Source organism: Chanodichthys erythropterus, chromosome 3 (assembly GCF_024489055.1).
Source record: "Chanodichthys erythropterus isolate Z2021 chromosome 3, ASM2448905v1, whole genome shotgun sequence".
NCBI classification, from domain to species: domain Eukaryota; kingdom Metazoa; phylum Chordata; class Actinopteri; order Cypriniformes; family Xenocyprididae; genus Chanodichthys; species Chanodichthys erythropterus.
In genome coordinates, this window is record NC_090223.1 from 68080310 (window position 1) to 68092359 (window position 12050).

A 12050-nucleotide genomic window follows, 5' to 3' on the forward strand; every position below is an offset into this window, starting at 1 on the left:
TACAAAAATAAAAGAACATAAATATAAGAAGATGGTTATAAAACAGCATTTAACAATTAACTTATAACATTATTGAATTTATGTTAATTTTCGCAAGCTGTTTTTAGCTACTCTATACAGAAATTACAACAAGTTTTAACTTTTGACTATTTTTAGCCATTATTTTGCATTTTAGACTCATTTTAAGCACAAAGTACATACATTATTGTATTTATTTTTTTATTTATTCATATCTGAGTGTACCTTCACCACGGTTGTGTAGAAATTGCTGCGTTGTGACTGTGGAACTCTTGTGGATGTTAAAATTGTGCAAAACAATCTCGCACCCTGTTGAGGCTCTGTTTTAAAACATAGCCTAGAAACAGTATTACTGCAATTTAACATGAATAGTTAGTATGTTACTACATTGAAACCGATAACAATGTTTATTTTGATATTTGATGATAATGGTGCATTTGCTCTGGTCCAGATCCTTTACATTCCTCATGAAGTAGCGGCGTGTGCGTGACCAAGCTGCATAGCCCCCTCTGTTGGAGAACATGATCACTACACAATTTCTCCAGCAGGCTGACCATGTTTACGCCTTTCTTTTCAACCATTGGATATGATTAAAAAAAACGGCTGTTGTATTTGTATAGGCAGGATTTTAGCCTAATTTTGTCGAAGCGCTGTTAACAATAAATAAAATGCTTTCTTAAAAAGGCAAAAGAACACATGCACCTTTTCTTAATATTATAATTAGAAACAGTAAACCTGCGTCTCATTTCTCTCTATATATAAATCATAAATCAGTTTATCATGAACACGAGTTCAGTCTCTGGAGAGTAATGATGGAGAAACTGAACTTTTCAACTCCGAGTCAATTGAATCAAATACCAATATCAAATATAATCTTTAAATTTTTGAATATCAAATGTAGATCATAAATGTCTAAATATGAAGTTTATTAATTTTAAGCATTAGTGTTGTTGTTGTTGTTGTCCAACCAAGCATTGAAGACCATTAACTCTGTTAATTATTCTCTTCTTAAAGATGGCGTTTATTGAAGAGGAGACTGAAGATATGAAGATTGAGTTTATTAAAGAGGAGACTGAAGATATAAAGATAATTATTAAAGATGAGACTGAAGACATAATGATTGAAGAAACATTCAGAGTGAAACATGAAGATACTGAGGAACAAACAGGTTGGTTTTATTCTCACAGCTGAATTTGATCATTATTAAAATGTCCATCTCTACAGAAATAGAGAATATACAGAAAAATATAATCTTAGAGAATATTACAGAAGTTGCCAAAACAATTATTTTCTGAAACAATAAACCCAATATCATCTTCTGAATAGAGAACAATGGAAAATATTTTTTTCTGTTCATTCTCTAAAGAAAAAAAAAAGTCTGTAATTTGGTCTTTATCATTTTTGTCAAACTTGCAGTTTTGTGCATTCGTATTTATATTAAATGTGTTTATAGACTAAATACCATAAAGGAGTGGTCGCAATAGGCGGCAATAATGTCTGCAATAATATCTGGTCCGCGCCCACAGCCAGATTATTTGAATAGCGGCCGGTTCTGAAATAGATCCTCAACTTATGGTGCCGTATTATCACCGTGTCTATTAACTTACACCAGACACGCCGCAACAGCTAAAAGCTGTCTACAATGAACAAACCGACCATTGCAAAGCACTTGGACTACAAACCCCAAAAAAGTTGGGACACTGTACAAATTGTGAATAAAAAGGAATGCAATAATTTACAAATCTCATAAACTTAAATTTTATTCACAATAGAATATAGATAACATCAAATGTTGAAAGTGAGACATTTTGAAATGTCATGCCAAATATTGGCTCATTTTGGATTTCATGAGAGCTACACATTCCAAAAACGTTGGGACAAGTATCAATAAGAGGCCGGAAAAGTTAAATGTATATATAAGGAACAGCTGGAGGACCAATTTGCAACTTATTAGGTCAATTGGCAACATGATTGGGTATAAAAAGAGCCTCTCAGAGTGGCAGTGTCTCTCAGAAGTCAAGATGGGCAGAGGATCACCAATTCCCGCAATGCTGCGGCCAAAAATAGTGGAGCAATATCAGAAAGGAGTTTCTCAGAGAAAAATTGCAAAGAGTTTGAAGTTCTCATCATCTACAGTGCATAATATCATCCAAAGATTCAGAGAATCAGGAACAATCTCTGTGCGTAAGGGTCAAGGCTGGAAAACCATACTGGATGCCCGTAATCTTCGGGCCCTTAGACGGCACTGTAGGAATGTGACGGTATCAAATTTTTATGATGTGATTAATTGCTGAAGCTTTTATCACGGTATACGGTATTATCACGATATTTAAATAAGTTGCAAAAAAAGTGTTGTCATAGTATAACAGGTTTAAGAACTCTTTTTGTAATGACAAAAATAACTCAATGTTTAAATACAATAATATAATACACACAAAAAATATAAAGTCAAATTTACAAACAGATTAAAGTGCAAAAGAACAACGGGTAACACTTTACAATAAGGTCTCATTATTTAATGCATTAACTAAGATTGAGTAATAGCTACATTTGTTACAGAAAATTATTTTTTGTTAATGTTAGTTTAGAAACACAACTGATCATTGTTAGTTTTATCTCAGGTCCATTAAATAAGTTATTTTGATTTTAGTAATGTTATTAAACAGTAACTAAGAATAATTGATGCTTTATTTTTCATTGCCGGTTTGGTAATAATGAATTAACATGCCGTATTTCTTTAAGTTTTACTGAACAATAACAAATAATCAGAACATTTCTAATCTTTAGGGCATGTTATAGTCCAGATTAAAATATATGTTTGAGGCATTTTAAATACGTCACCAGCGCAGTTGCTTTGTTTATGGGGTTTCCGAGGTAACCGTTGCACTCTGCTGTTCCATCAGCGCCCTCTGCTGTCAGAGAGTGAACACGCACTTTAATTCAGCTCATCTCCTTCACTCGTTCCACCATGTGCTTCTCACTGGCTTGTTTACATCCGAGCGTGTGTCCCTTTGAAGCAGAATACAGTGATGTTGTGCATTTTATACGGTTGATGGGGAAAGTATTCTTATATGCATTATAAAAATTGTAATAATTGGTAATAAATTATTATTTACGGTATTTTGAAATGCCCACGATAACAATACCATGCATATTCATTATTGCGATATATCGCATTACCGAGTATCGGCACAAGTCTACGGCACTGCATCACATACAGGAATGCTACTGTAATGGAAATCACAACATGGGCTCAGGAATACTTCCAGAAAGGAATACTTGTTAGTGAACACAATCCACCGTGCCATTCGCCGTTGCCGGCTAAAACTCTATAGGTCAAAAAAGAAGCCATATCTAAACATGATCCAGAAGCGCAGGCGTTTTCTCTGGGCCAAGGCTCATTTAAAATGGACTGTGGCAAAGTGGAAAACTGTTCTGTGGTCAGACAAATCAAAATTTGAAGTTCTTTTTGGAAAACTGGGACGCCATGTCATCCGGACTAAAGAGGACAAGGACAAGTTGTTATCAGCGCTCAGTTCAGAAGCCTGCATCTCTGATGGTATGGGGTTGCATGAGTGCATGTGGCATGGGCAGCTTACACATCTGGAAAGGCACCATCAATGCTGAAAGGTATATCCAAGTTCTAGAACAACATATGCTCCCATCCAGACGTCGTCTCTTTCAGGGAAGACCTTGCATTTTTCAACATGACAATGCCAGACCACATACTGCATCAATTACAACATCATGACTGTGTAGGAGGAGGATCCGGGGTCCGTGTATCTTTTGGTCATTCGTTTTTTGATTTAATAATGAAATCGGAAAATGAAAAACAGCTCCTTTTTCATTTTTCATTCTTTTCAAACAAAACGAAAAACAAGAATTCGGCTTGATTTTTCGTTCAGGGGTAGAAAATGAACAATCAACTTGAATATTTGATCTCAACATGTGGGCGGGAATGAAACGCCCCTTTCCACTGATTGGTCAACCAAACATTAAACTGTGCCGTCTTCAGTTCTTCCGCTGTTCAGCTCAGCAGAATAATAGTCCTTCGCTGCGATGGATTCAACGCGTTTATTGCAACTATATAATCACTTTTAAATTTACATTTATCTCTATGTCCTGATCTCTATCTCTCAAACAGCCAGACTAACGAATGATTTGAGACACAAATCGAGGCAGAGCCTGTAGTGGCTTTCATCTGTGTGTCCATAAAAACGCGTGTTTAGCTCAGAAATGTTATAATCGTTATACTAGTTTATCTCAGAAATAACAATTTACTTCACACCTGCACTCACAACTATGTAATAGCAAATACCTTTGACACACTGTCTGTTTTATTATTGTTGACCACCTATCAAAAATCTGTGTGGCAACGTTGCGCGACTTACGCGACAGCACAGAGATAGCGGCGCGCACTCAAGAATTGCATGAGCAAATGCGCCGGCGCGCTGCATTTAATTACTTTATTATAGCTTAAATAAAGCGCAAAAGAAACTACGAGCAATGACCGTCGTTGTTCTGTTGTAAGTTAAGTCATGAAATTACCAAACATGCGATTAAAGCTGCCTGAAAACTGTGCATGCATTTATTTGTTGACATGGTTTTAAATTGTTATCCAATTTGTTGGCCTTAAAATGCACATATGTACAACCAGGGAAATCTACATTTTCGGGGGAGCATGCCCCCGTACCCCCCTAGGAAACTAAATTTTCTGACCTCGGCAAATATGAAACCCTGCGTACGGCCCGGCTTATTCTATCTAATGAAATCTGAGGTAAATGTTCATTTCTACAAATGTGCGCACTTTTGGACTTAAAGTTTGTATGTGTATGCAGTATGCACTGTGATCAAAAATAAATGGGACCAAACGCGATTGACTGTAAACGTTATGTCTCGTTATTCTATTCATAACTACCAATTGATTTTGCATTTCTATCAGAAATTAAGAATTATTGTCATTGTAATGGTGCAAATATCTAAGCTATCTAATACTTGAAATCTCAAGGTTTAATCAGATTTTTTTTGTAAAAATGTTTCTGTAACAGCCGCCAAAAATAGTATATAGCTCTACTGTGGTTTTTAACAAATTTTCCAAAAAAACAAAAAACTTTTGTTTTAGGCAATACGCTGAGATTACTTACTTAATATTAAGTAATGGCCGGCTAACGGATGGCAGACAGAACGGTTATTTCCAAAGCAAATAAAGTCACAGAACCGTTGTGCGACTGACTCGCAGCAGGCACACAGAGTTGTTTAGTTCCTGAATGAATAAGAGTCTTTGAACAATCCATTAATATAGACGATGATTCAGTGACCAATTAATTTAGACAGCCACTTGATTTTATTCCTGAATGAATCAGCGCTTTGAACGAATCGACAAATGAATAAATGACTCCTTCTTTAACACAACCTAATGGCGATATTACTCTCATAATCCAAGTATTATTTCATCTTGTCATTTCATATTTCTGAATAAAAATGTTGTTTAAAATATTAATCTCATTATATTATACTGTTGTAATTAATGTGTAATGTGTAAATGTAGCTACATCTGAAAGCATCATGCAGTTGACTGATAACTGGTAACAGCCTAGTGTCATATTATTCTAATTTATTTGACTACATTTAAGAATTTAACATTATAGATAGCATAAATATTTAATAAGATTAGGAAACTAATTATATATAAAGGTAAAAAAAAACCCTGAAAATCATTTGTCCCATTTAAGTTAATTTCTGACACTGGTAGATGGCATTAAATATGAATACCTTCCATCTCTGGTTTATTGTACAAAGTCTTATTTCAGGGTTTTATTCATATAACTAACAAGTTCACTGTAAAATTATGTCAAATTCATATTTCACTAAAGTCAATCACTGAAACATTAGATAATGACATTATGATATCCATCTGTTGACTGAATAAAAAATCATAATATAACTATAATAGATGTGCTGTGAACATTAACTACGATGGTGGTAAGCAATAATAAAACAGTGTGTCAAAGGTATTGGCTGTTAGGTAGTTGTGAGTGCAGGTGCGAAGTAAACTTGCGTTTTTATGGACACACAGAAGAAAGCCTACAGGATCTGCCTCGATTTGTGTCTCAAATCATTCGTTAGTCTGGCAGTTTGAGAGATAGAGATCAAGAGATAGAGATAAATGTAAATTTAAAAGTGATTATATAGTTGCAATACACTCGTTAAATCCATCGCAGCGAAGGACTATTATTCTGCTGAGCTGAACAGCGGAAGAACTGATGACAGCACAGTTTAATGTTTGATTGACCAATCAGCGGAAAGGGGCTTGTCAATGAACCATGGCTCCAAATGCTAATCCATCTGAAAGCACTGAGAGTTTGAGTAATTTATAATGTACATTTGGAAAAACAACATGCATAAAACTTCTTTTCAGACACGAGAAGCATTTATTAACATCTTGTCCAACAAAAGACAACATTTAATATGCTTTTACTCCAAACTCTCTTCATAGAGAAGTTGAGTGTCCTTCTGTGAGATGATGTGGCTTCTTACACAGAATAAGGCAGTCATGTTTAATTAATCAAAGCATTTCAATCTTCTGTTTATTCAGCTACAGCGATATGATGCTGCTGCAGGGTATGATTTTCTGCGCAAGAGCGCCCTCTAGCTTTCAAATGGAGAAGCATTTACTACTGATCACAGAGCCGTACAGCTCTGACAAGCCATGCATTAACCCTCTGGAGTCTGAGGCTGATTTGGGGCTTGGAGAAGTTTTGACATGCCCTGACATTTGTGCTTTTTTCAGTTGTTCATAAACATATAAATGACAAAAGTGTCATTACACTGTATTCAGCACAAACTAGGCTACAATAATATGTGAGGAACATGTATGTAAATGTTTGTGTTTTTGAAGGAATAACATTTATGCGTGGTTATTGAAAAAACAAAAAACTTAAGTCACTGAAATAAGGTCAAAAAAAGTATAGTAAATCTGTGTTCACAAGACTTTAGGGTATTGGAGGTTGTAGACTAGAGTTTTTGCTTCAAAATTATGTAAAAATTATGCTGCCTACTCCTTCATATAAAACAATATATTGATTTAGTTTTTGTAAGACACTTTTTGCCAAGAAACACAGTATGCGAGGAGGCGTGAATCACCACTGAAAATGGGCCATTCTCACCTGAGAAGACAAAAGAATTGGATCGTAATGAGCTGAAATGACTTGCATATTAATGAGGCCTTTCAGTCAGGTAGCCTGTGAAAAAAACCTCCTGTGATGTCTCAAGCTCATCATGATATATTAAACATACAGAAAAATATTATTACAATATAAAGTAATGATTTTATATTATACTTTAAAATATAATGTATTTCTGTGATGCAAAGAGTCTGAATATAGGCTTTTAGTTTAAAAACATGCACATTTGGAGAAATATTGGATTCTCATATGCTTATGTCAATTTTCTATACAGAGGAGTTATATTAATTTAATATTCATTGTCATTACTATGAGCGCTGGTGTTTTCAATTCATCCTTGAAGTCGGAGGGCGCTCTGTGCATTTTAGTCCACAAATTCATCTAAAAGAAGAAGAGGCTATTCCATGAATGGAGTTTCCAATTCATACTGCAGCCGGAGGGCGCTAAAGAAACAAAAACTCATCTAAAATTCATCCATAGAAGAAAAGTAAACAGGAAGTAACTGCATGTCTTCTAGAGCTCGCTAACCATGACTTTTACATCCAGATAAACACTTTTCAAGACTAAATACACGATTGAGACGATGAATGCATGTATTGCCTCTGAATTTGCGTCTGAATAGCGCTGGCTCCGTGGGCGTGGCCGCATTAGCGGATAATGAGCTGAATCACGGATTTCTGACATGGCTCTCTTTTCATACAGATTACATAAACACAGAAGGTTTGTTTTCGATTTGACTTACATGATTTAAAACCTGACATCTTAACGTTTTTTTAGACATAAGTTGAATTTTTCTGTGATTAGTATTCACTAAGTTACAGTTCATTTTCTGAGAACTATCAGATTGGATTTCATTCAGAGGGAGAGGAGAGATCACGCATCATGTTAGTTTTCTTTATTTTACAAAAAGCACAACATTGTGTTTTTACTTTGAGTGTATATAAATAAAAGAAGACATTCTATAGTTTCAATTGATATATTACTTATGTCTCTATGACAAAAAATGACGGAGTATTTTAAGTCTGTTTTGCTGCAATGTGAAAAAAAACCTGCAAAACGCGCCGGCGCGTTTTCAGACCTCAGAGTGTTAAATAATCGCAGCCTTTGCCATATTGCGTGCAATTTTATCGCAATAAATCATGCAGCCCTAATGTAATGTATTGTTTACTATGTTAAATGATGAAATTACCCACGCTGTCCTCTTTGTTGTTGCTTAGCGATTTTTTGTGTTCTTTAGCTACGGCAGTTGACAGTTTACTTCCGGTAGCCGTTACCGTTCCATCAACATCTGTTGCTTAAAGTCCCTATTATTGAATCTGGCCCCCTTTTTATAAAAGTTTGGACACCCCTGGTTTAGAGCATACATGTTTTTGGTTTTGATGCATTAAATGTCTCAATTGTTTTATGTCTGTTTTTGTCCTAGACCTGATGGCACTGAAAGAGGCGAGTCATGAACTTAATGAAAGGGAAGAAGAGAATAAACATCATGATTTCATGATTGGAGAAAGATTGACACAGGCTAAAAAGTGTTCCTCACAAAAAAGAGCTCAAAAGACAGGAACTAAAAGTTATTTCACCTGCCAACAGTGTGGAAAGAGTTTTGACCAACATAGAAACCTTCAAATCCACATGAGAGTTCACACTGGAGAAAAGCCTTACACCTGTCAACAGTGTGGAAAGAGTTTCACATTTACAGGAAACCTTAAAGTCCACATGAGAATTCATACTGGAGAAAAGCCTCACACCTGCAAACAATGTGGAAAAAGTTTCAGTCAAAAAGGCAACCTTAAAGTCCACATGAAAGTTCATACTCAAGAGAAGGCCTACACCTGCCAACAGTGTGGACAGAGTTTTACACATAAAGGAAACCTTAAAGTCCACATGAGAACTCATACTGGAGAAAAGCCTCACACCTGCAATCAATGTGGAAAGAGTTTCAGTCAAAAAGGAAGCCTTATAGCCCACATGAGATTTCACACTGGAGAGAGTCCATTTGCCTGTGAACTGTGTGGAAAGAGTATCAGTGGAAAAGGAAACCTTGAAACCCACATGAGAACTCACACTGGAGAGAAACCTTTCACCTGCCAACAGTGTGGACAGAGTTTTACACATAAAGGAAGCCTTAAAGTCCACATGAGAACTCACACTGGAGAAAAGCCTCACACCTGCCAACAATGTGGAAAGAGTTTCAGTCATAAAGTAAGCCTTATAGCCCACATGAGAATTCACACTGGAGAGAAACCTTTCACCTGTCAAGAGTGTGGACAGAGTTTCACTGTAAAAGGAAACCTTATAGTCCATATGAGAATTCACACTGGAGAGAGTCCATTCGCCTGTGAACAGTGTGGAAAGAGTATCAGTGGAAAAGGAAACCTTGAAGCCCACATGAGAATTCACACTGGAGAGAAACCTTTCACTTGCCAGCAATGTGGACAGAGTTTTACACATAAAGGAAACCTTAAAGTCCACATGAGAACTCACACTGGAGAAAAGCCTTACACCTGCACTCTGTGCGGGAATGGCTTCAAACGAGAACAAAACCTTAGGGAACACATGAATATTCACACCGGAGAGAAGCCTTTTACATGTGATCAGTGTGGAAAGAGTTTCAGATTTAAAGGTCAACTTAAGTGTCACATGAGGATTCACTGAAAGAGAACTGTTTTAGAAGTCGTACTTGTGGAAAGAGCAGAGGTGTAAAGAGTACCTAAAAACAATACTTGAGTAAAAGCAGAAATACCTGACAGCAAAAAATTACTCCCATTACAAGTTAAAAGTGACATTATAATAAAACTTGAGTGAAAAAAAAATCTTGGAGCATCTGATTTTAACATTACTTTAGTATTTTACTCATGCTAAATCGGACAAAGCATGGGCTTCATGGTAGTGCTCCACCGTCATCTGTGGGTGAAACTTACAGAGTTAAAAGATGCAGACAGGAAGGCTTTATCCTTTATCTCCCTCCGTCCTCTTTGTGGACACCATGGAAGCGATTGCAGAGCTTTTTTCTCCTCCTCTAGCAACAGCAGCTTTTCGCTCTCTATGCTCAGGCGAGATGCTGCAGATACAGTCAGGCTCGCAGCTCCCCCGTGTAATCGGCGATGCTCGTGCTCTGGTGTTGAATGTAGGTCCTCCGCCTCAGCGGAGCACACATGACAATTCTCACATACACGCATCCGTGTCACTAAACACACATTCTGCGGAGGGCTCGCTCTTCCCGCTATTTGGCAATGCACGACTCTCGCCACCTCTCAACGTGCCCATTTGCCAAGAGAGCTGTCAGCATGCTACCCCAGTATACAGTGGCATTGCCCAGAATTCAATTTGCGAGGACATGGCGGGCTGTACCGGGTATTTCGGATTGGGTGCGGAACTTAATAGAGAACGGCTACACTTTAACGTTTCGCCGCAGACCGGCCCGTTTCAATGGCGTGGTTATGTTGACAGTGCCAGCTCACAACGAGTCAGTGCTGAGGCAAGAAGTTCTCAATCTCCTCACAAAGCGCGTGATAGAAGTGGTCCCGCAGAGCGAGAGAGAGAGCGGGTTCTATAGCCGATATTTTGTCATTCCAAAGAAAGGCGGTGGCCTCCGTCCGATATTGGACCTGAGACCCATCAACCGGGCTTTATTCAGACACCCTCTCAAAATTACGACACTGAAACAGATCCTTGCGCATATAATATATATATGTTATGCCACAGCCAGTCAATCTCGTACCTAGGGGTGGAGTCGGACTCGGTCACAATGAGAGCGCGTCTAGGTCAGGAGCGTGTTCGTGATTTGACGTCCCCCCTGAATGCTTTCAGTCTGGGCTGTCCCGTAGCGCTGAAGGAATATCAGAGACCCTTGGGACGGATGGCGGCGACCGCGACGGTATGCCACCACGGGCTGCTCTATATGCGCCCCCTCCAGTTATGGCTGAAAACACAGGTGCCGAGGAGAGCTTGGAGAATGGGCCATGCCTGCGTTGTGGTCACTCGCAGGTGCTTGAGCGCGTTCGCGCCGTGGTGGAATCCCGACCTGTACCAACGCGGCACCCAGCTGGCGTGGTTTGTAACGTCTACCAGAGGGTTTTAAGTCTGCCCAGATGAAAAATAGAAAACAGGAGGTGAGAAGAAAAACCCGAGGCAAATGAACTGGTAGTCCCACGAGTCTTTATAGATGGTTCGCACAATATAGCTAACTCTTCACATACATGAAAAAGAGTGAGGGTAAACAGGAAAAAGAAAGCACTCTGATAAACGCTACGAATCAAAGTGGAAAAGTAACATTATTACACAGCAACATAAATCAGCAGTAGAGCAGTCATCTCTCTATCGTCACATGAGCATTGTGACGAGCAATCGTATTGCTGATAGGGTGTGTGCAAACACATGCGGGAAATTCACGTGGAGGGTGTTTTTTTCATGTGTGTTTCGTGCGTCATCTGACTCGCGTGTTTGCAAACAACCTATCAGCAGCAGGATTCAATTAACCATTAGAGGAGAAGGTGAAAGAGATAAGGAGAATGGCGTCGCATGTGTAAGGCCTGATTTTCCTGCTAAACGAAAACTGAGATCAAGCATCCTGCAATAAAGCAATAAAACGTATCTAGAGAGAAGATCTCAGAGAAATAGCAAGAGGCAACGCCTTGCCCTAACCCCAAAAGGACAACGCCTCCCCCACTCCCCCCCCCCCCCCCCCCACACACACACACACACACACACACACAAACTCTCCTTCCCCCAGACTGAAAGTTATTCAACACGTACAATGTAACTTGTGTATTTATTGTTTTTCCCTTTTCATGTTTGGTATCATTTTAAATTACTCAGGTGCGATTGGTAAAATGGTCTCAAATTCACAAC

The 12050-nt window shown here is 38.2% G+C and overlaps 1 protein-coding gene across 2 annotated transcripts in view; it reads left to right on the forward strand.

The window, feature by feature from the left end:
• The window catches only part of LOC137006201 (gastrula zinc finger protein XlCGF57.1-like), a 703714-nt gene extending 691856 nt beyond the window's left edge, over positions 1 to 11858 (forward strand). The window contains exons 2-3 of one of the 2 annotated variants that reach the window (XM_067366796.1): positions 1033 to 1186; positions 8626 to 11858. In XM_067366796.1, the coding sequence (XP_067222897.1) occupies positions 1033 to 1186; positions 8626 to 9854 (1383 nt within the window). In that variant the 3' untranslated portion in view covers positions 9855 to 11858. The remainder of the gene's footprint in view (positions 1 to 1032; positions 1187 to 8625) is intronic. The other variant, XM_067366789.1, reaches the window with a different exon arrangement.
• The last annotated feature ends 192 nt before the right edge of the window (positions 11859 to 12050 follow it).